This window comes from Cyprinodon tularosa, unplaced genomic scaffold (assembly GCF_016077235.1).
Source record: "Cyprinodon tularosa strain WSP-4 unplaced genomic scaffold, ASM1607723v1 ctg235, whole genome shotgun sequence".
Taxonomy (NCBI): domain Eukaryota; kingdom Metazoa; phylum Chordata; class Actinopteri; order Cyprinodontiformes; family Cyprinodontidae; genus Cyprinodon; species Cyprinodon tularosa.
The window spans coordinates 138,181-158,750 of record NW_024038880.1 but is presented as its reverse complement, the minus strand read 5'-3'; the positions used below and the strand labels follow the sequence as shown (position 1 = coordinate 158,750).

Genomic DNA, 20,570 nt, shown 5'->3' with positions numbered 1-20,570 from the left:
TCCATCATTTCACCTCCTCTCTGCAACAAAAAGGGATGATGTCATTTCCTGTTACCAACTACTTCTGTTAAAGTCGTAGGGAAGCGGCCGTCCCAAATGTTGGATTTCCGAATTCTCCCGAGTGGTGCCCGACTTTACACGAGTGGATAAAGTGAATGTGATTGGTCGATTATCAAGGGGGCGGGATTGTTGGGGCAGGAGGTTTGCAAGCAAGTTTGGTTGTGGCCGGTTTGTCGGAAGCATCTTGCTAACCAGTTAGCAACCTAGTGCTAGCAGGTTCCCAATGGGAAATTCCATTGGGACCAAGTAGCACTAAATTGGTGACTTATCCAGGATTATTTTAACCTGAAGGATAAATTTTAGATTATTATTCTTTTTTTCTTTGCAGCCGTTAAATGTTCTAACTTCCTCTCCTGGCGGCGCAGGACGCTGCCTGATACCTGCAGGCTGAAGGCCTTCTGGGGGGTGGGGGTGGGCAGCCTGAGGACCACTGCAACAGGTGGAGGAGCGACGGCTCGGCTCAGCTCTCGTTCCGCAGGAGGAGGGGTTATCTGAGGGGGGTCAAAGGTCAGCCATCAGATCCAACACTCTGTGACTGCTGGGGTTTTAAGCTACGCCAGCTCCGCTCGCCTTCCTCACCTGGGTGAACGGCTGTGCCATGGTGGCGGCCATCTTGTCCTTCCTGGGCCGTCCCTTCTTCCTCTTCTCCACGACTTCCCCTCCGTCCAGCAGCATCTCTGGTTTCCTCTTGGCGAAGGACAGGTTCTTGTTGATGGCGGCCATCTTGTCTTCGCTGTCGCTGCTTGTTTCTTCTTTGGCTTTGGCGTCCTTCAGGGCGGAGACGGGGTCCTTCGGCCTGTTGGGGCAGAGCGGGACGGATTAATCGGGTGTCTTTAGGTTGGTTCTGACCCGTTCTGATGAGGAGATCACCTTTCCAGAGGGGCGAGTCCGGCTGTGGAGGAGATGGCCGACGGGATACCGGGCGTGGCCTTCGACCTCTCTGTGAAGCGGGAGTCCAGGGCTTTCATTGGCTCGATCTTGGAGGCCGAGGTGAGCAGCAGACTGGACTTCAGCCTGAAAGCAGAGAAGAAGAGTGACGTCTGAGCCTGAGGCGGAGCGGAGCCGCTGGGGGTCGCCTGGGCAGCTGCTCCTACCCGTCCTTTTCGTCCTCCAGGGCTTTGGCGGCGCTGTTGGCAGGCGGCGAGGTGAGCGCACCGTCCTGGTTGGGCCGTGTGCCCAGAGAGGACGGCTGACCCGGGCTGGAGTCCGAGTTGAGCTGCGGAGCGAGCTGATTGGACATGGAGGAGCCGGACGGCAGGATGGGGGCGCTGTTGAACAGAGCCGGGGAGAAATCCCTGCAGAGAAGGAGGCGCCGTCAGAGAAGCGGACAGACGGACGCTACCGGGAGCTCAGACACCTTTAGAACCGGACGCTCTGGAGTCACAACCAGCAAGGTTTTCTCACCCGGTGTCCAGCTGAGCGATGCAGAGCGGCGTGATCCGTCTCCTTCCATCCGCCGTTCTCGTCTCCACCTGCTTCTTCAAAAGGTTCTGAAACAGAAAAGAAACCGATTTATTTTTACAGCAGAAAGAATCGATTTCTGACCAGAAATGAAGACCTGATGGGAACATTTTTAACCAAATCTAACGCAGCAGAAGCAGCAAAAACACGCCTACTGCTTCATTTTTTATGCTTGTCAAAGTTTAGTTCTGACGCGTGGCTGAAGTGTCTTTGCTGCTCTAGCTGCGCGGTGGTAAAGTGGTTCTGATGCGCGGTGGGCGGAGCTACCCTATCCTTTCTCTGCCTGGAACAATGGCAGCTATAGCTGTGATTAGCGGGTAAAAAGTACGGTAGTTAGAATCTATGTTGAAGTGAGAAAGTCCTCCTGAAAACATGGTCTGTGCAGTCAGTTCATCCAGATTACCATCCTGCCTTCAAAGATTATTTCTCTGTGGGAGCCACTCAGACCCCCACATACCGGCGCTGCGCTGTCACTGGGAATCCCCAGCAGCAGCCGGTCTGGTCGCCTCTTCATGGTTTTCCACGGTTTGCGGCGGCTGGAAGGCGTTTTTCACGTACATAATCCAAACTGCAGAAACCAGAATCATAAAATCTAACATTTTTCTGTCAGATTTCTACATTTTAAGTTAATTTAGGGTTGATAAACTTCTTCAGAGGAGTGATCATAGAGCTCTGCTTCAGCCGCAGAGCATGTGAGCGGAGCGTGGAGTGAACGATGGAGAGGAAGAAATATGGTGGAGGGCAGAGCGGTTTTCAATTCAAGGTCAGAGCAACGATTTCGCTCCAACATTATTTAAATTCATGTTTGACTTTAAACCTAGGCCACTGCCTATGCTGTAGTCTGTGTCTATAATCTGTTAGAGTCAACTTTAATCGCTGAGACCAGGATTGAATATTGTGTGTTAAAAAGTGGGATAAAATATCATAAAAACATAAAAACACTAACTATACTTAACAATACAGAGTGGGTTTACATGAAGTGATTGTTGTGGTTAGAGGCTGATTTTGAAAATAAATTGCATACATGCATTAAACGCTATTATTTCATTTGTAATGGGAGCGAAGTGACCTATTTTAATGTAGTCTGGTAAAATAAATGAATAACTAAATAGAAAACACAGGGCAACATGAATAGAGCAAGGTTTTCATTCACAGCGGAGATAATTTAACAGCCAGTTAAATAAGACGATCCACGTGTATCGATTACATCATTAAATCAAACCTCGTGTGTCGCAGCGCCCCGGCATCATTACAGGAAGGAAGAATGTCTGAAAACCCCTTCTCCTGAAAATCTGAGCGAGCGTGGAGCGTTTTCGCTAGCCTGGTGAGACCATCCTGATCTCGCGAGCTTTCAAGGTTTCACTCGCAGATCAGTCTGGAGACTCTCCGTTAAAGAAAATTTGGAGCCGTTCGCCAAACGAACGTCCAATCAGCGTTGGCTTTGAGGCGGGTTGAGGTGTGACGCAACGAGAAGCGCGACAGTTCAGTCTAAAGAACATGGCGGCTTCAGCCGATGAAACTAGCGTTAGCGTGGCTATCGAGCAAGTTTTATGGGAATTACAGAGTATTTCTTCACTGAAAGAAGAGCAAAACACTGCTCTGGAGGCTTTTCTCAGAGGAAAATATGTTTTTGCTCTTCTCCCGACTGGTTTCGGCAAGAGTTTGATCTATCAATTGGCTCCTCTTCATCGTCGCTCTGTTAGTACGTCATATGCTTCGTTGATCTGATTGGTTTATTTGGCCCGTCTATCACCAACATAGGCCAATCAGCTAACCAGTGTTTTCGCCCCTTCCCAAAATTACTTCAACGGAAGGTTTCCAGATGGATATGCGGAGCAAATCCATCTGGCGGAGTCAGGTTACGTTTTCGCAGGAGCGGCAGGAAAATCAAGGTCAGTACGGAGCGAATTTAGAGCGGAGCGTCCTGTAGCTCCTTTGAGAGGCGGAGCAAATGAGAGAACGTCCCCCTTAAGCTGGGAGCGGGAACTGCACGGCGCTCCGTTCAAACGCTCTGATCATCAGCAGCGCTGTGTCTGACTCCCTGCCAGCTCCCAGATCAGCTTCTCTGATTGGTTGATGCGGCGTGTCCAGAAGCTAAAGTTACATTTTTCCAACTGCAGCAGCTGCTGCTTCTGAAGCGCGTCACGTCACAAGCTGCTCAAAACGCGCTGCAGGACCTTTTGCTGCACCTTGATGCGCGTCAACCGTTGACTTTGCATGGAAACCGGCTGCTTCTGCTGCCTGCGATCTGAACTCGCATACGGTCCCACTTTGACCCACAGAAGAAAAAAGGAACCAGACTGATGCAGAGGAAACGCTCGCTCACCTTCCGGATGTCCTCCAGGGACTCCCCGTTCATCACGCTGTTCACCTTCGGCGCCGTGGACTCGGGCCCGGCGGCGGCGGCGGCACCGCCATTGTTCTGGGCCGAGTTCTGGCGCTCCTGCTGATACTTGAGCATCTCTGGGTTCTCGATGATGGTGGTGGAGAGCTGGACCTCGGTGTTGGTGATGGCCAGGCTCTTCCCGTAGATGTTCTGGTGGATGGTGTTCTGTGAAATGTGTTCAGGTGGAAACCATTTTAGATCAGAATCAGGAAAAGTTCTGGTTGTTTTTCACGACACCGTGAAGCTGGAGTCTGGATCCAGATCAGACGTTTCAATCGTTTCAAACATTTTTACATCTATTTTCATTCATGCGGCAGAAAACCAGCAGGTTTGAACGTGACGGAACCGAGCCTGGAACCCACGTCTCTGCAGAACCGCCGCCGCCTTTCAGCCACTCGGGGTCTCCTGTCTTCCTGGGACCCTCTCTGAATATTAAACAGCCTGTTATTTATCTTTCAGGCTTGAAGAGCCTCCTTATCTCCGCTGCAGAGCAGCTTCACAGACACTTTTTGTTAAACTGGCTGAGAAAAAAAGAGCATTAGATTCATCTTCGTTCAAACATTTTGTTTTTAGATTCATGGTTCGATGAGCGCCTCTGAACTCAGGATTTTCTCTCTGGTTACTCTGAAAAATGTTCAAAATAATAAAATTAAAACCTAAATGAATGAAAAAAAACAAAAATCATTCAAAGAATAAATAAAAAACTAAAAGTAAGCAACTCAAACTTTGGGCCTTTCAGCATAAAAGACTCAGAAACTCAAAGGAAGTAAACGGTGGGTGACCTCTGACCTTTCAGATCACAGCAGGTCTGAGTTCGTCCATATAAGGTCCTCCATGATCCTGCTACCAGAAAACGCTCTAAACAGCTTTAAAACCCACTAATTAATTGGATAAGTAAACAATGTTTGACTTTTTCTACTTTTTAAAGCAGCGCCTGGATAAGGGGCTGGTTATCCTCCCGCAGCAGTGTGTGGCGGATAGCTTGTCGCAGGTATGACGCAGCTATTTTTGATTTTAGCCCAATTAAGAACTAGCTAGGATTGTGGGTGTCCTCGTGTCGGTTTGACGAGCTTGTTCACCTTCTACAACCGCTCATCCAACGCCAGATGACACACAGTTCATCCGTGAGTGTTCTCCAAAGACTGGCCGCGGCGCTGCATGTTTTGGCTTCGGATGCAAACCAACAGACCGTCGCTCAGAGCTACAAACTAGCGTCCTGCACGGCGTCTGGGATAGAGTCCGAGGTGAGCCAGGCGCTGTGGACGGAGCTACAGCCAGAGTTTCTGCCATTAGGTACCAAACAGGAAATAAATATAGTGTAGAGTGGATGGAGAACTGACCAATCAGAGGCCTCCTGTCTGCGGTCACCTACAATTTTGATAAAGTGCACCAGAGTGTCTTCAGAAAGGGTGGGGGCATATCTGCGACACACGCAGACAACCTGGTTTCTGAGCAGAAACCAGCCGTGAGACTCCGCTGCTTCTGGAGGAAAGTATAAACCGAAGCACCTGAAGAGGAAAAGGTTCAGCAGAAATGGTTTCTGTCTGTATTAGGAGAACGTGTTCCTCTGAGAGCTGCACTTTAAGGCTGATTTATTGTCAGAAACCAGGTCATCTGCGTAGGTGTCGCCGTAAACGCAAATGTTCCCCCGCCGCCCACTCCCTAAAGCAGGCATCAGTGTAAAGGTTCTTGCCTAAGGACTAGGGGTGTAAATCATCCATCATGGCGATTCGATTCAGTATCGAATTCCTGACCCAACGATTCGATTATTTTCGATACTCAAGAATACACCACGATACGATTCGATTAATTGGGGTTTTTTTTTTTTTTTTTTACACCTTACAGGCTAGACAATGTTTCAAATTTGAAATAAATCAATGAAAGCTGTAATATCGTTTTGCATTTTTTTGAGAAACAGCAAATAACAGAAGTAGAAAAGTTGCACTCCACCTATTGCTATTAAAACCTCATTCACTGAAATAATAATAATACCCCTGCGTTATAGATTCTGAAAGGCTTTGCATCAGAAAATACTGTACTAAATCAGTGCAATGAGTTCAATGCAATACCTCGGCTCCAGACGTCCCGCCCCTCCACAGACGCTCCGCTGCTCCTCTCCCAGATTGTAGCTGACCGCAGACAGGAGGCCGGCCTGGTTTGTTTTTATGACCAAAATTTCGGAAAACAACTCGTGAAGTTTGACCCGCTAGAAGAGCGAGGTGCGCGAGACCGCTGGGACCCTTTTTCCACCTGGATCTCCGCTCTTTTTGCCCTCATGTCCCTCCGTCGTCGGACTAAACTCGCCCCCACTTCCTCGCCGCCTCGGCCGTATCTAGACCCACAGCGTGTAGCTCAGACCACGCTTCAATACTGGACATAAATCAAAAATATCTGCAGGACGATAACCAGGCTTTTATTCCACACGGCTTTAATGAACCAAGGTTCTTCTTTCAAGCGATGAAAGCAGCTGATGGACAGAAACACGGCTAAGCTAATCAGACTTTGTGTTGTTCAGCCTCAATGCTAACTTGATGCTGTAGCATCGTAAATGGTTGGAACACCCTGCTTTACTTATTTTAAAATTTTTCGATAATTTTTGATGCTGGATCAGGTGCGCTGCTCAGGGGAAGGTGGATCTCACCTTCTCCTCCTCACTCAGAGGGTCTCCCAGCTCGTCCAAGGAAAAGTCCAGGTAGGCCACGGTGCCATCCATGGAACACACCAGCATCCCCAGACCCGTCAGTGTCCTGGAAGAACAAAGGAACACAGACTCAGAGGAGGAGGAGCGGTACCTTCATCCCCACAGAGAGCAAGTTCTCACCAGGAAATGTCCATGATGGATTTATCAAACAGGTCATGGATGACCACTAGGGGGCGCTTCAGTGAGGTCAGCTAAGGAGAGACCAGTTCAACACATTTTAGTCTGATGGGTAAACAGGAAGTAGCCTCGGTGCTGGTAGAACCAGGGGAGAAGGACCGACCCAGACGGAGAGCGAGCGGTCTTTACTTCCCACGGCGCAGCAGCAGTACGGACAGCTGGGCTTCGGGGAGCTGCCGTTCTTCTGCTTCTTCTTGAAGATCTTTGGGTTAAATTTCTATAAAACAGAACCGACTCGGTCAGCTAGAACCAGGCGGAAAACAGGCGGAGTACAACGTCGCAGCTTCTTACCACCACAGTGACGGCTTTACGGTGGCCCACAAAGTCCATGTTGGTCTTCCAGCCGTCCCTTTCCACGATCTGAGCCGTGGGCCCCGAGTTGTTCATGGCATGGGCCGACACCAGGTACTGACCGTCTGGAGACCAGGAGAGGCGAAGGACGTGGGTCGTCCCGCCGCACTGCAGGACAGTTTTACAGTTTAGAACCAGAACCAGAACCAGAACTAGGCTTTGCTTCAGACTCCAGGCCGTAGAACAGAATGGATCAGATGATTACTGCCAAATGAGCCCAGTTTAAAGAACATTTTAAAGTTTAGTTAAAGTTTTCCTCTTTAAACTGGATTAATATAGGAAAAACATTAATAAAGAGAGAAGATGAACTGCAGCACAATTTACTGTCTAATTCCAAATTCACCCAATATAAAATCCCAACCAATCCAGTTCAATAACACCGGCATTCAAAGATTCAAGAGTTGCATTTGGATGTCTTTTAGCAGGCCGCTGGGCTGAAATTAAAATATAAATATTTGCCCGTTAGGCTGAAATTAGAATTGGCCCGCTAGTCTGAAATTAAAATTGGCCCGCTAGGCTGAAATTAAAATTGGCCCGCTAGGCTAAAATTATAATTAGCCCACTGGGCTCAAATCAAAATTAGCCCGCTAGGCTAAAATTATAATTAGCCCGCTAGGTTAAAATTAAAACATAAATATTTAACCGCTAGTCTGAAATTAAAATTGGCCCGCTAGTCTGAAATTAAAATTGGCCCGCTAGTCTGAAATTAAAATTGGCCCGCTAGTCTGAAATTAAAATTGGCCCGCTAGTCTGAAATTAAAATTGGCCCGCTAGTCTGAAATTAAAATTGGCCCGCTAGTCTGAAATTAAAATTGGCCCGCTAGTCTGAAATTAAAATTGGCCCGCTAGGCTAAAATTATAATTAGCCCACTGGGCTCAAATTAAAACATAAATATTTGCCCGTTAGGCTGAAATTAAAATTAGCCTGCTAGGCTAAAATTAAAACATAAATATTTGCCCGCTAGACTGAAATTAAAATAAGCCCGCTAGGCTAAAATTAAAATTAGCCCACTGGGCTGAAACTAAAAATAGCCCACAGGGCTGAAATTAAAATCAGGCCACTGGGCTGAAATTAAAATCAGGCCACTGGGCTGAAATTAAAATCTGCCCACTGGGCTGAAATTAAAATTAGCCCACTGGGCTGAAATTAAAATTAGCCCACTGGGCTGAAATTAAAATTAGCCCGCTAGGCTAAAATTATAATTAGCCCGCTAGGCTAGAATTTGCCAACTAGGCTAAATTAAAACATAAATATTTGCCCGCTGGGCTGAAATTAAAAATTTGCTCGCTAGGCTTAAAGTAGACCTTATTGCTTCTTTGAACCCCCATCAGGGCTGTCAGCACTTGCCAGAAGCCAGTTACACCGAAATCAGGCGATAGGCTAATCCAGATAAGTTTTACAGACATGTAACTAGAGTTATAAAAACACGTATATATCTTTATTTAGACACAGACGTGAGAAAAGCCTTTTTCTTGAATTTGTGATCCACAACAAAAGTTTGTTTCCCCTAAAGGTTAATATGCTCTCTGAGCCCCAGGGGGCGCCGGTGAGCCAGTCTGAAATTAAAATTGGCCCGCTAGTCTGAAATTAAAATTGGCCCGCTAGTCTGAAATTAAAATTGGCCCGCTAGGCTAAAATTATAATTAGCCCACTGGGCTCAAATTAAAACATAAATATTTGCCCGTTAGGCTGAAATTAAAATTAGCCTGCTAGGCTAAAATTAAAACATAAATATTTGCCCGCTAGACTGAAATTAAAATAAGCCCGCTAGGCTAAAATTAAAATTAGCCCACTGGGCTGAAACTAAAAATAGCCCACAGGGCTGAAATTAAAATCAGGCCACTGGGCTGAAATTAAAATCTGCCCACTGGGCTGAAATTAAAATTAGGCCACTGGGCTGAAATTAAAATCTGCCCACTGGGCTCAAATCAAAATTAGCCCGCTAGGCTAAAATTATAATTAGCCCGCTAGGTTAAAATTAAAACATAAATATTTAACCGCTAGTCTGAAATTAAAATTGGCCCGCTAGGCTGAAATTAAAATTGGCCCGCTAGGCTGAAATTAAAATTGGCCCGCTAGGCTAAAATTATAATTAGCCCACTGGGCTCAAATTAAAACATAAATATTTGCCCGCTAGGCTGAAATTAAAATTAGCCTGCTAGGCTAAAATTAAAACATAAATATTTGCCCGCTAGACTGAAATTAAAATTAGCCCGCTAGGCTAAAATTAAAATTAGCCCACTGGGCTGAAACTAAAAATAGCCCACAGGGCTGAAATTAAAATCAGGCCACTGGGCTGAAATTAAAATCAGGCCACTGGGCTGAAATTAAAATCTGCCCACTGGGCTGAAATTAAAATTAGCCCACTGGGCTGAAATTAAAATTAGCCCACTGGGCTGAAATTAAAATTAGCCCGCTAGGCTAAAATTATAATTAGCCCGCTAGGCTAGAATTTGCCAACTAGGCTAAATTAAAACATAAATATTTGCCCGCTGGGCTGAAATTAAAAATTTGCTCGCTAGGCTTAAAGTAGTCCTTATTGCTTCTTTGAACCCCCATCAGGGCTGTCAGCACTTGCCAGAAGCCAGTTACACCGAAATCAGGCGATAGGCTAATCCAGATAAGTTTTACAGACATGTAACTAGAGTTATAAAAACACGTATATATCTTTATTTAGACACAGACGTGAGAAAAGCCTTTTTCTTGAATTTGTGATCCACAACAAAAGTTTGTTTCCCCTAAAGGTTAATATGCTCTCTGAGCCCCAGGGGGCGCCGGTGAGCCAGCTGATTCTTCCGGGAGGTCAGAAGTCAGTCCGGACGGCGGTGAAACAGCTGCTCACCTCACTGAAGGGTTTGGTAATGTTGGCCTCCATCTGCCAGTCCACCGTCCGCCACACCTTCAGGCTGTGGTCGTCGGCCTGGGAGGCGATATACTTCCCGACCGGGTCCCAGGTCAGACCTTTGACCAGTCCGGTGTGTCCGCGCAGGCAAGTCACCATCTCTGAGGAAACACAGGGAGACCAATGATCCAGCAGCACTGAGCAAACAGAACCTGTGGTGTCACCGCCTCGTTTGTGGAAATCTGTGCAGATTCGGTCCACTTGGTTCTAGTAGATGGCTAGTTAAGCTAAGCGTACAATGTGCGATTTTTCACTCTTTTTGGGACGATTTTCCAGTCGTGCGAGTTTTTTGATCGGGCAGACTTTCAGCCTGATTGTGCATCGTTTGGTGTACAGGGGGTAACAAGGGGCGATCAGCCTCTCGCATCCACCTCCCTATCAGGAACCATAAGGTCGGGAGAAAATCGAACAACAGGTGTTTATCTCTTTAGTCATGTACAAAAAAAACGATTTAATAACTTATTTTTTGTTGTTTTTTGAAGCGTACGGCGGTCTGACTTTAAGTTTGTTTTCTTTTGCACATATCTAAAGGGATATACCCCTATAGAGTTAGTTTAAAGTCTATTTTTTGTACAAAATTAAAGGGATAAACGCAAAACTGACGTCTTGCTTATGCATGATGACCAGACATGTTCACAAGTCATTTTTTGCAAGTCCAAGTCAAGTCTCAAGTCTTGAGAGCTCAAGTCCAAGTCAAGTCTCAAGTCTTGAGAGCTCAAGTCCAAGTCAAGTCTCAAGTCTTGAGAAGGCCTGTCGCAATAATCAATTAATCGCACAAAAAATTCTAATCACTTGATTCATTTAAAAAAGTGCAATAATTTTCGTGCTTGCTTGTTTCTCCTTGTGTTTTCATCTCCGTCACTGAGACGGTATAGCTTAAAGGTCGCTATTATATCTATGGAATTATCATTATCTTGAACTGCTAAATGAAAAATACAATTAAAAAAAGCACACGCAAAAAAAAATTTGCAGATAAATTTTGCATTTTCTTACAGTATTTACCTGACATTTGTGGTTACAACTTTTTCTAGTTTTAGCAGTAAATGTCTGCTCTTTTATTGAAAATGAGGACTGTGGAAAAAAAAAAACAATCGAAATCCTGCCGTCCACGTACTGTTGCGTCAGTGACGTCAGTGTGTTGCACAGGGAAAAATATGGTTTATGGTTTTCTTTCATTTAAATGTTAGTTTTATGCTTTGCATGTTTGGAGAGGAAGATATGATTTGTTTTTCTTTGTATTTTCTTCTTGAGCTTTGCATGTTTTGATGTTTCTTTTTTATATGATTGTTTTCCTTTATTTTAGACTTTTGAATTTTTCCTGCATGTTGGGTTGTTTTGGTTTGTTTTTCCCTTGTGACAATCCATGCGCACTGGACTGAAGTAGTTGTCTGAGGAGGCGGAGTGCATTAATTGCGCTGCGTAATGCTGCGCTCAGGTGTGAGCAAGGGCTGATTAAAGCCGACATAAAAGGAGTCTGAAGGAAAGGAGAAGGAGAACGGAATCTGCAGGTGACAGAGACGGACGCGCTGCTGGGGGAGAGGCAGGCAGGATCCGTGCGCACAGATGGCCCAGTAAGGAGTATTAGGGCAGAGGAGGAACCTCGCCTGTAAGTAGCGCTCCCCCTCGCTTAAAGCATAAACAGGCATATATCTTCCGACGGGGTTTTGGCGCGTGGATGCTGGCGTTCTCCTTGCTTCTCTTTTCAGCTGGATCGGTCTGGAAAGGGGTTTGGCACGCCAGGGAGTGGAACAGTGCTGGAGCGCCGCAGAGTCTGTGGATCAGCCAGTGGGTGCTCCAGGACGATCACTCGCACCTGAAGCAGCATAACAAGCGGAGCCCAACTTCCAGCCTGTGATTTTTAAGGAAAACTCTTGAATTTTAGGTTTTATCAGGAGAAGAAAAGGACTGTTTTATTATGCCACTTTTGCCGTGGCTTTTTGTATAAATAAAACACTTGAACTTGAGTGCTTCACGGTTTGGGTCTTTGAGTTTTTTCTTTTTTCTTTTTTTTTTTTTTTTACCCCTTCTGTGTGCGGGTAAGGCGAGCGGCGATCAGTCAAGTTAGTAAAACAAAAAACGCTTGAATAAGTGTTTTTACACTGGAATAAATTATTGTTCACACGTCGGAAATCACGAGTCTCAGTCGAGTCTGAAGTCCTTTAAATGCAAGTCTAAGTCGAGTCTGAAGTCATTAAATATACGACTTAAGTGCGACTCGAGTACGAGTCACAAACTCGAGTCCCCATCTCTGATGATGACTACAGGTATGCTGGTCTGATGGGGTATGCTCATCTGACAGAACAACGGCCTTAGCAGCAGCAGTTCGCCTATTCTGCTAAAATCAGAACTGATTCATAGATTTGTTCCTTCTGTCAGACAGCTTCAGAAACAGGTGGGGTAGGGGGAGCTAATTTCTGATGCGTCAGATTGAGCTCAAACAGGAGTTTCTTCATATTTTGGGCTGATAAAGATGAAACCTTTGAGGTTTCACTGAGCGCAGCCGTTGAACTTCTAAAATCCGCGATCAGGCGTTCGTAGTTTTTGACCCCGGTTCAGGAAACGGGTTTGATCCAGATTGTTTGCGTTGGTTTTCCTACCTGGGAACTTGCGTGCGTTCCAGATGACAATGGTGTTGTCCACGCTGCAGGAGGCCAGCCACACGTCGTGAGGAGACCACGCCACATCCATCACATCTGTAAGCACAGCAGGAGACTGAGCGCCAGAACCGGCCACCCGCCGAGAACCTGATACCCAAACGGGCCGTACCTCCGGTGTGGTTCCTCAGGATGGTCACACATCTCCACTGCTCCACGTTGGCCAGCTTGCTGCTCGACCCGAACACGGTGCTCGGACCGATCAACCTGCAGATTGGAAAAAAACGGAGCGGAATCGGGTCAGAATGGGACGCGGTTCTCCGCAGGTGGAGGGATTCAGAGCCAGTTAGTGGACCTACGCTGCTCTCTTCCACACCATCACCAGCTTGTCATCTCCTCCCGAGGCCAGGTACAGCCCGTTATTGGACCAGCGCACGCAGTTAACGCAGGCTGCAGAGGAAAACACAAACCCAGCAGTTAACGGTACAGAACCTGGGCAGGTTTATGGAAACCAAACAATCCATAAAATCCTCTCCGTCTCAAAGCTCTGATCAGAGGCTACAGGGATCATCAGAGAACAGCAGCTTATAAAAGCCCTGGTTTAAAGATAAACCCTGTTCTATGAGGTCCAACACATTTATTATCCGACACCAGAACCAGAACCGTCCACAGCAGCTCTGCAGCCAGAAACGGGCTGAAAGAAAAGCCTGGTTACCTAGGTGATTGTCCATCTGACAGAGCATTTTGGGAATATTCTCGTTCTTCTCATCTTCCTCTCGGAGGACGGGCGCCATGTTCCAGATCATCACCTTCCCAGAGTCCTCCCCTGGAAAACAAAATCTCTGTAAAGCAACGCTGCATAGCTTTGAGCCACTAGGGGCGCTAGACCTTTAGCTTCCCCAGAAGGCCACTGGCAGATCTGCACCGAGTGAAAAGATTCTGATACAGTCTCTCTCTGTTCTGGTTCTGAACCTTTTCTAACAACCAAACTATAAAATGAGAAATAAAAGTCTTTACGATTGGTGCTGATTAACCTGCAATGCCGCTCCCTCCATTTGTTAATGTTTTATTTGTTAATAAAGGTTTATTTTGTTTAAAGATTTTATCATGAGTCCTCTCATTTTTACCATTTCGGTGAAGGAAGTAAAGGCAATGTTTGCTTCATAATCAAACCCCTAAAAAGTCAGCAGCACATTTGAGGTATCAGTTAAAGTAGCGTCAGAATAATGGGTACCGAAACCGGCTTTTAAAACCCCTGAATCAGTCGATCTGTAGCAGAATTCAATTAGTGGACGGAGGGAAATGAGCAGGGATGCCGACATATTGGCATCGACACAAACAGGCCAATGTGGTTCCTTTAAAACATATCTGCCCTAACCCTAACCCGTTCCCATCCGGCTTCTGTGTTTATGTCAGTGGGCACGCAACACTGACTAATGTAGCAAAGGATTGTGGGAGTTTATCTGAAGCAAAGAGGCTACAGCCCCTAGTTACTACCTGATCGCCATCAGCACATTTGCACATCCAGATATACATCCGGGCCACCCTCGATTTTATATCGTCAAAAAGACCTAAATGACCTTTTCCTTTCCTCAGTAATAGTAAGCGTACTAAAATAGAATGTGTTAAAGTTTAATAATGTATTTCCTGAGAAAATAAATGCCTTAAAATCCTGTTTTATGACTCGTCTCTGCCTGATCTGCACCGGAAATGTGATCCTACGCCACTTCCAGGAGCTCTTCTTTGCCTTTGGATTTAAATATAAATCAATTTTTTTTTTAGTTTTATATTTTCCTTTGGTTTTAACCTAATGGTATATAGTGCATAATCTAAAGAAATAAACAATTAAAATGCAGATTAACGTGGTTTAATCATATTTTGCCAGACTGCTCTGAGCGTGTCCCATGATGACGTCAGAGAAGCAGTTTAACGAATGTAAAAAGCATAAAAACTGTCTCACAAAAGTCATATAAAACATTTTTTTTAAAGATGTGTATTAGAATTCTTTAGAGAGTTAAGGATAGAAATAACTCATTTTAGTACCGTAATTACATTATTTATGGCAACCTGGATGTATATCTGTTGGCGAATGTGCAGGATGGATCGGTAGTGACCCATTTCCACTACCCTCTGAAAACCCATCCGTGCCGAGCTCGGTTCCTTACGACCGTTTTAGGCTAGCACGGTTCCTCGCATCCTAGTGATGATCTGCTAGGTCACTATCAATGACAACAGGCCTATGTATCACTTTAGAACTAGTTTGTAGGATTCATGCTCGGTAAATATCCGTCATTGATCTAAATCTATCTTATGTATTCCTAAATATCGGTCAGTTTTTACCCCTAAAACACTTTCTGAATGGAGATCAGTGCAAATCTGAGATGAATCCTGTGTTCTGATTGGAGCGTTTTTCCTCCTCAGAGATGGAGGAGTAAACTGAGCTTGTCCTCTATTAACTCACAGCTTCATCCAAACATCCAGGTTCTAAACGTCTCACCTTGTCCACCCGTTGCAAATTTTGTCCCATCTGGGTGGATGTCGACTGAAAAGATGGGTTTGCCTAGAAAAGACAAAAGTACACATTTTAATATTTAACCCCAACAGGTTTTAAAAGCTTGAAACAGAGATGAGAGCTGGTGCAGAACACCAGGCAGGGTTCCTCCCAGCAGAAGCGCCTTCATGGATCTTTGTCCTTTCAGTTCGTCTTCGTGGAAATTTCCCAATGACTGCTGCGTGATTTTCCACAGCTTTGTCTGAGCACGCGGCGCAGCCAAAACCGGTTCCCTCTGCTCTCCAAGCAGTAAACACCCAGAGCGCTTTCTAGGATTTTCTTAGAGATCTGCTCCTGTTGAATGTGAGTCAACTCCTCCTCTGTCTCATACTGCACCTCCCCAAATCTTTCCTCATTCTTTGAACCTCGTTTACTCAGCACACAATAATGGAAGCAGCTCGGTCTGCGTTTGGTTTCCCCAAATGCTGGAAGCAAACATTCAGAATCAACTAAATAAAAAAGGAAAACAACAGCTTCATCCGTTAATGAGTGACAATAGGAGCATGTAGTTTTCCAGTATTGAGGGAGATCACTGCTTCAACCAATCACAGCGAGCCGCCCTGCCATCTGCAGTAAATACAGGGAACACCAGGTTCCTGCAGCTGGGAGTTTAAATGTTCGATGCTTTAGCTTCTAAAGCAGGGCTCACCAACTTTTTTAAGGCTGAGGGCTATATATGGGTACTGATTCATAGGACGGGCTACCAATACTGACCTATGAACTGGAGGAGTCGGCGTTCACCTGAACTTCATAGATAATAAACATATTTCTATTGTTTCTTTTCATTTTTAATTTGCTTTTAGATATTCTCATTATGAAATCCATATAAATCCTCAAATGTTCTAATTTATTGATCTGATAAAATGCTTCATAAATGCTTCAAAATAAGAGCTTCAGTAAAAAAATAACATTTCAGATTTAGTCCACTGGTGAATTGCTCGGTTTTCAAAAGATGCTGAGGGCCCCCCATGATGTCCTTGAGGGCCCCTTGGTGCCCACGGGCACCACGTTGGTGACCCCTGTTCTAAATCATCAAACACCCAAGGTCTGAGGAGTCTGTGAATGTGAACTTTAAAGCTACATGAGCCAAGTTAGTTTACAGCAGAGAAACTCACTCCAACATCCTGAAAAGGCGTTCAAAAATAAATAATGATAACTTCATTTTGTGACCAGTCGGTGCTTAATTAGCTGCACTTATCAAAATTAGTAAAAGTTCATCAGGCATACAGAGCGCCAACAAAAAAAAAAAAAAACTAATCTAAGCTTTTTTTTTTTCAGCGATTTATTGGGATTCCACTGTCACAAGAACAGAGCAATGAAATTAATTTAACCCATTCCCTTGGGGAGCAGTGGGCTGCCATATTGCTCTGGGTTTGCTGCTAATGGGTTAAATGCAGAGAGTGAATTTCCCCATTGTGGGACAATAAAGGCATTTAATAATATTTATACAATTATATCTCTACAGTAACAACTTCTTTCTTTCTATATCTGATGTATTGTGGTGGAAATGTGCTCATAACCAGCTCAGGGTTTATACAGGAATGAATAACTCAAATTCAATGCTTTTTATTGCTCTTTTAATGATCTTAGAAATAATTTTAATGCCACCAACAGTTACCCGTCGACAGGCTGCAGCCATGTCCCGAATTCCTCGTTTTCCAGACACTTTTGTTGAAATTAGCTTTTTTATCCCGCATTCTCTAGCTTTTCTCTAGCCTGGTGAGACCATCCTGATCTCGCGAGCTTTCAAGGTTTCACTCGCAGATCAGTCTGGAGACTCTCCGTTAAAGAAAATTTGGAGCCGTTCACCAAACGAACGTCCAATCAGCGTTGGCTTTGAGGCGGGTTGAGGTGTGACGCAACGAGAAGCGCGACAGTTCAGTCTAAAGAACATGGCGGCTTCAGCCGATGAAACTAGCGTTAGCGTGGCTATCGAGCAAGTTTCATCGGAATTACAGAGTATTTCTTCACTGAAAGAAGAGCAAAACACTGCTCTGGAGGCTTTTCTCAGAGGAAAAGATGTTTTTGCTCTTCTCCCGACTGGTTTCAGCAAGAGTTTGATCTATCAATTGGCTCCTCTTCGTCGTCGCTCTGTTAGTACGTCATATGCTTCGTCTATCACCAACATAGGCCAATCAGCTAACCAGTATTTTCGCCCCTTCCCAAAATTACTTCAACGGAAGGTTTCCAGATGGATATGCGGAGCAAATCCATCTGGCGGAGTCGGGTTCGCTTTTCTCAGACTCAAACTTCTTTTCTGAACATACAGCTTTGCGATCAACCGGAAGCAGTTCCACGCAAATATATCGTAATGAAATCGTTTTTTTTAATAAAGCATTTTAAATGCCACAATAAACAGCCAATTAAGGCCTTAATTTAAAAAAATTATAATTCAATGATTTTTTAATGACCCGCAGCTGCTACATTCATATTCATCCACCAATTCAAACCAAGTAAACAGAGAATCACAGGAAAGTGGATTCAGCAACAAACCAGGGCTGCAGATTACCAGTATAACCAGTCTGTGAATTGTTATTAGGGCAGCTCAGTGGGTAGCACTGGGTTCGATTCCCAGCCCGGATCTTTCTGCATGGAGTCTGCATGTTCTCCATGAGCATGCGTGGGTTCTCTCCGGGTACTCCAGCTTCCTCCCACAGTCCAAAAACCTGAATGTTCACTGGTTAATCTAAATTCTCCTTGGGTGTGAGTGTGTGCATGAATGGATGTTTGTTTCTGTGTTTCCCTGTGATGGACTGGTGACCTGTCCAGTGTGGATCCCGCCTCTCGCAGTAGATAGGCACCAGCACCCATCGCCACCCCGTTTTACAGATGAATGAATTGTTATTGTTAACTAAAGTGATGTTTCCATCACTCTGAGTGTCAGACCCTTCATCTAATGCAGAGGAGGGCAACTCCAGTCCTTCAGGGCCGATTTCCTGCAAAATTAGATTCAACACACCTGAATCAAATGGTTGAATTGCCTCCCCAGTATGCAATCAATTTCTCCAGAGTCCTTTTCCTTAGCTATTTAATTGCTTTAAGTCAAGGACGTATCTAAAAGTTGCAGGATTCAGGCCCTCCAGGACTGGAGTTGCCCATCCCTGATCTAATGCATCAGGTTTAAGCTCCAGTTTAACCAGTATTCACAGTCGATGCATGGCATCCATCTGACACATCAGATCCAGGATATGACCTGAAAGCAGCGCTTTAAGACCTAAACATCACTGCTTCTCAGGGCGCTCATCTGGGATTGGAAAAAAAGAAATCAAATAATAAAGATAATTTAAAAATCCAAAACAATGTAGCTCATAGAAGTTAAAATTCCAACAATAAATAAAACCTCTCAACCTGTGGTGCAGCAATTGGTGCTTTCCTACATGTTAAATAACCTGTGGATGTTATAAATATCAGTTGTGACTGAGGTGGATCCTGTCAGACAGCAGGAGTTTAATGCTCAGTATGAACCTGATCCCTGCAGTTCAGGCCGTTTCCTCAGCGGGTAACTTTCCAAAGTAACACCAGCTGGAAGCTCCTCCGGCTCCCCGCCTAAAGCCTCAGAAATCAGCACAAAATCCACTAAAAGCGCCAAAAACATTTCATCAAATGTCAGTTGGACAAATGAAGTCTGGATTCGGCTCATTATTTTCGGTGGGTTTAGCATCGGGGCTAGTCGGGGGGCTAACCAGCTAGCTTGTTAGCTAATTTAAATGCATTAAATCCCAGAGAATAAACCCCTAAAGTGGAATATATGTGGTGTTTTTATGCAGAGTTAGGCGGTGTTTGGGAACCAGATCCACGGGGGAACCAGTGAGGACCACCATGCTTCTTCAACTATCCTCCCTCCCTGCCTTGCCGACAACAAAAGCCCAACTTGGTCCAACAGATTCCTGCACAAGCAGCTTACCGTTGTGGCTCACCCAGCTCGGCTTCAGCAGCTTCATCTTCACCGGGACTTTTTTATGGATTTATTTCCGTCTAGAAAAAGGGGGCAAAGCCCGCCGGGCGACCAGTTCAGGCGGTTAACCTCACGCCGACCGCCCTCCCTTTGTCTCAAACTCCGTCCGATACTTGGCTGCTTCTGGGGCTCAACTCCATCCCTGTCCGCAGCGCGGCAGGCAGCATCCCCGGCAATCAGCGCCGAGCAGCGGGTAGGCTGACGGCCAGCGGCGGCGGAACATAAACCGGGTGACACCAACAGGCGCTTCCGGTAGATTTAACCGCGCACCGGAAACAGCTGCTTCTTATAATCCAAATTTAAAACATTTCAAGGAAACAGCATAAATATACGTTTAAATGTTATGTTTCTAAGATTGTTTTATAGTTGTTTCTTTTAAATATCTAAAAACCAGCAATGAAACCAGAACAACAAATTTGGCAGCTAATGATACGACTTTTATTTTGAAATATTAAACTGGCGGAAATTCAGAAACTCAAACAATTAGATAAGATTTAATTTGATTAAGACTTATTTTGTTTAGAAGGGGCACAAAAGCATAAAAATAATTATTTTATCTGCTTATTTTTTTTAAATCTCGATTTGTTGAATATATATATATATATATATATATATATATATATATATATATATATGTATATATATAATTTTTATTTTTTCCAAAAAATTAAAATTGTCTTCTTAATTGTCTAAAATTACTGTATATATGTATAGGTATATATAAATATATACAGGTACTAGTGGTTCCTAGAATTTCTAAAAGTAGAATGGGAGGCAGATCTTTTAGTTATCAGGCTCCTCTCCTGTGGAACCAACTACCAGTTTTAGTCCGTGAGGCAGACACCCTGTCTACTTTTAAGGCTAGGCTTAAAACTTTCCTTTTTGATAAAGCTTATAGTAAAAACAAAGTGACGTGTGCTTAGTCGGTGGGTAAGTAGAGAGGTAGGCAGAGGCAGAGCGTTATCTACCCAATACAGATGGGGAGAATTGAAGTTCTGTTGAAAGCTGTCTTGGTTTCCCTGGGTCTGTTGATTCGAGTGCAGGTCACTTAGATGGAGTGAAATAAAGAATCTTGACAATGAAGCTTCAATTCGCCTTTTGCAAAAGGGAGAGCAGCAGCAGCAGCACACATCTGCGAACAGCATCTCTGCCCACAGGCTCTTTTTATTATCTTCATCAAGGAGAATTTTAGTTTCACACAGACAGTCCCACAGAGTGATCATACTCCCTACATTCCTATCTCCATGTATGGAGTTGTTTCCTGTTTTTCTGCTTCTACAAATTCAGCTCTTTCTGTGTGTGTCCGAGCAAAGTCACTCTCAGCCTTCCACCTGCACATGTTTTGTACACTCTGTTCTGTAAATCTGCCCTGATGCATATCAACAATAAGTTTTGCTGCAGCTTTAACTTAGCTCTTTACTTCTTTTAGCC

The 20,570-nt window shown here is 44.7% G+C and overlaps 1 protein-coding gene across 1 annotated transcript in view; it reads right to left on the bottom strand.

The window, feature by feature from the left end:
• Positions 1 to 19,377, bottom strand: part of LOC119784860 (protein HIRA) — a 31,820-nt gene extending 12,443 nt beyond the window's left edge. Inside the window, exons 1-17 of the mRNA XM_038287115.1 lie at positions 19,089 to 19,377; positions 15,131 to 15,193; positions 13,349 to 13,459; positions 12,993 to 13,083; positions 12,806 to 12,900; positions 12,637 to 12,732; positions 9,980 to 10,140; positions 7,077 to 7,244; positions 6,889 to 7,002; positions 6,729 to 6,799; positions 6,549 to 6,654; positions 3,848 to 4,072; positions 1,465 to 1,550; positions 1,155 to 1,355; positions 931 to 1,074; positions 640 to 856; positions 441 to 551 (exon numbers count right to left, since the gene is read on the bottom strand). Of these exons, the coding sequence (XP_038143043.1) occupies positions 441 to 551; positions 640 to 856; positions 931 to 1,074; positions 1,155 to 1,355; positions 1,465 to 1,550; positions 3,848 to 4,072; positions 6,549 to 6,654; positions 6,729 to 6,799; positions 6,889 to 7,002; positions 7,077 to 7,244; positions 9,980 to 10,140; positions 12,637 to 12,732; positions 12,806 to 12,900; positions 12,993 to 13,083; positions 13,349 to 13,459; positions 15,131 to 15,193; positions 19,089 to 19,125 (2,097 nt within the window). The 5' untranslated portion in view covers positions 19,126 to 19,377. The remainder of the gene's footprint in view (positions 1 to 440; positions 552 to 639; positions 857 to 930; positions 1,075 to 1,154; positions 1,356 to 1,464; positions 1,551 to 3,847; positions 4,073 to 6,548; positions 6,655 to 6,728; positions 6,800 to 6,888; positions 7,003 to 7,076; positions 7,245 to 9,979; positions 10,141 to 12,636; positions 12,733 to 12,805; positions 12,901 to 12,992; positions 13,084 to 13,348; positions 13,460 to 15,130; positions 15,194 to 19,088) is intronic.
• Positions 19,378 to 20,570: the final 1,193 nt, after the last annotated feature.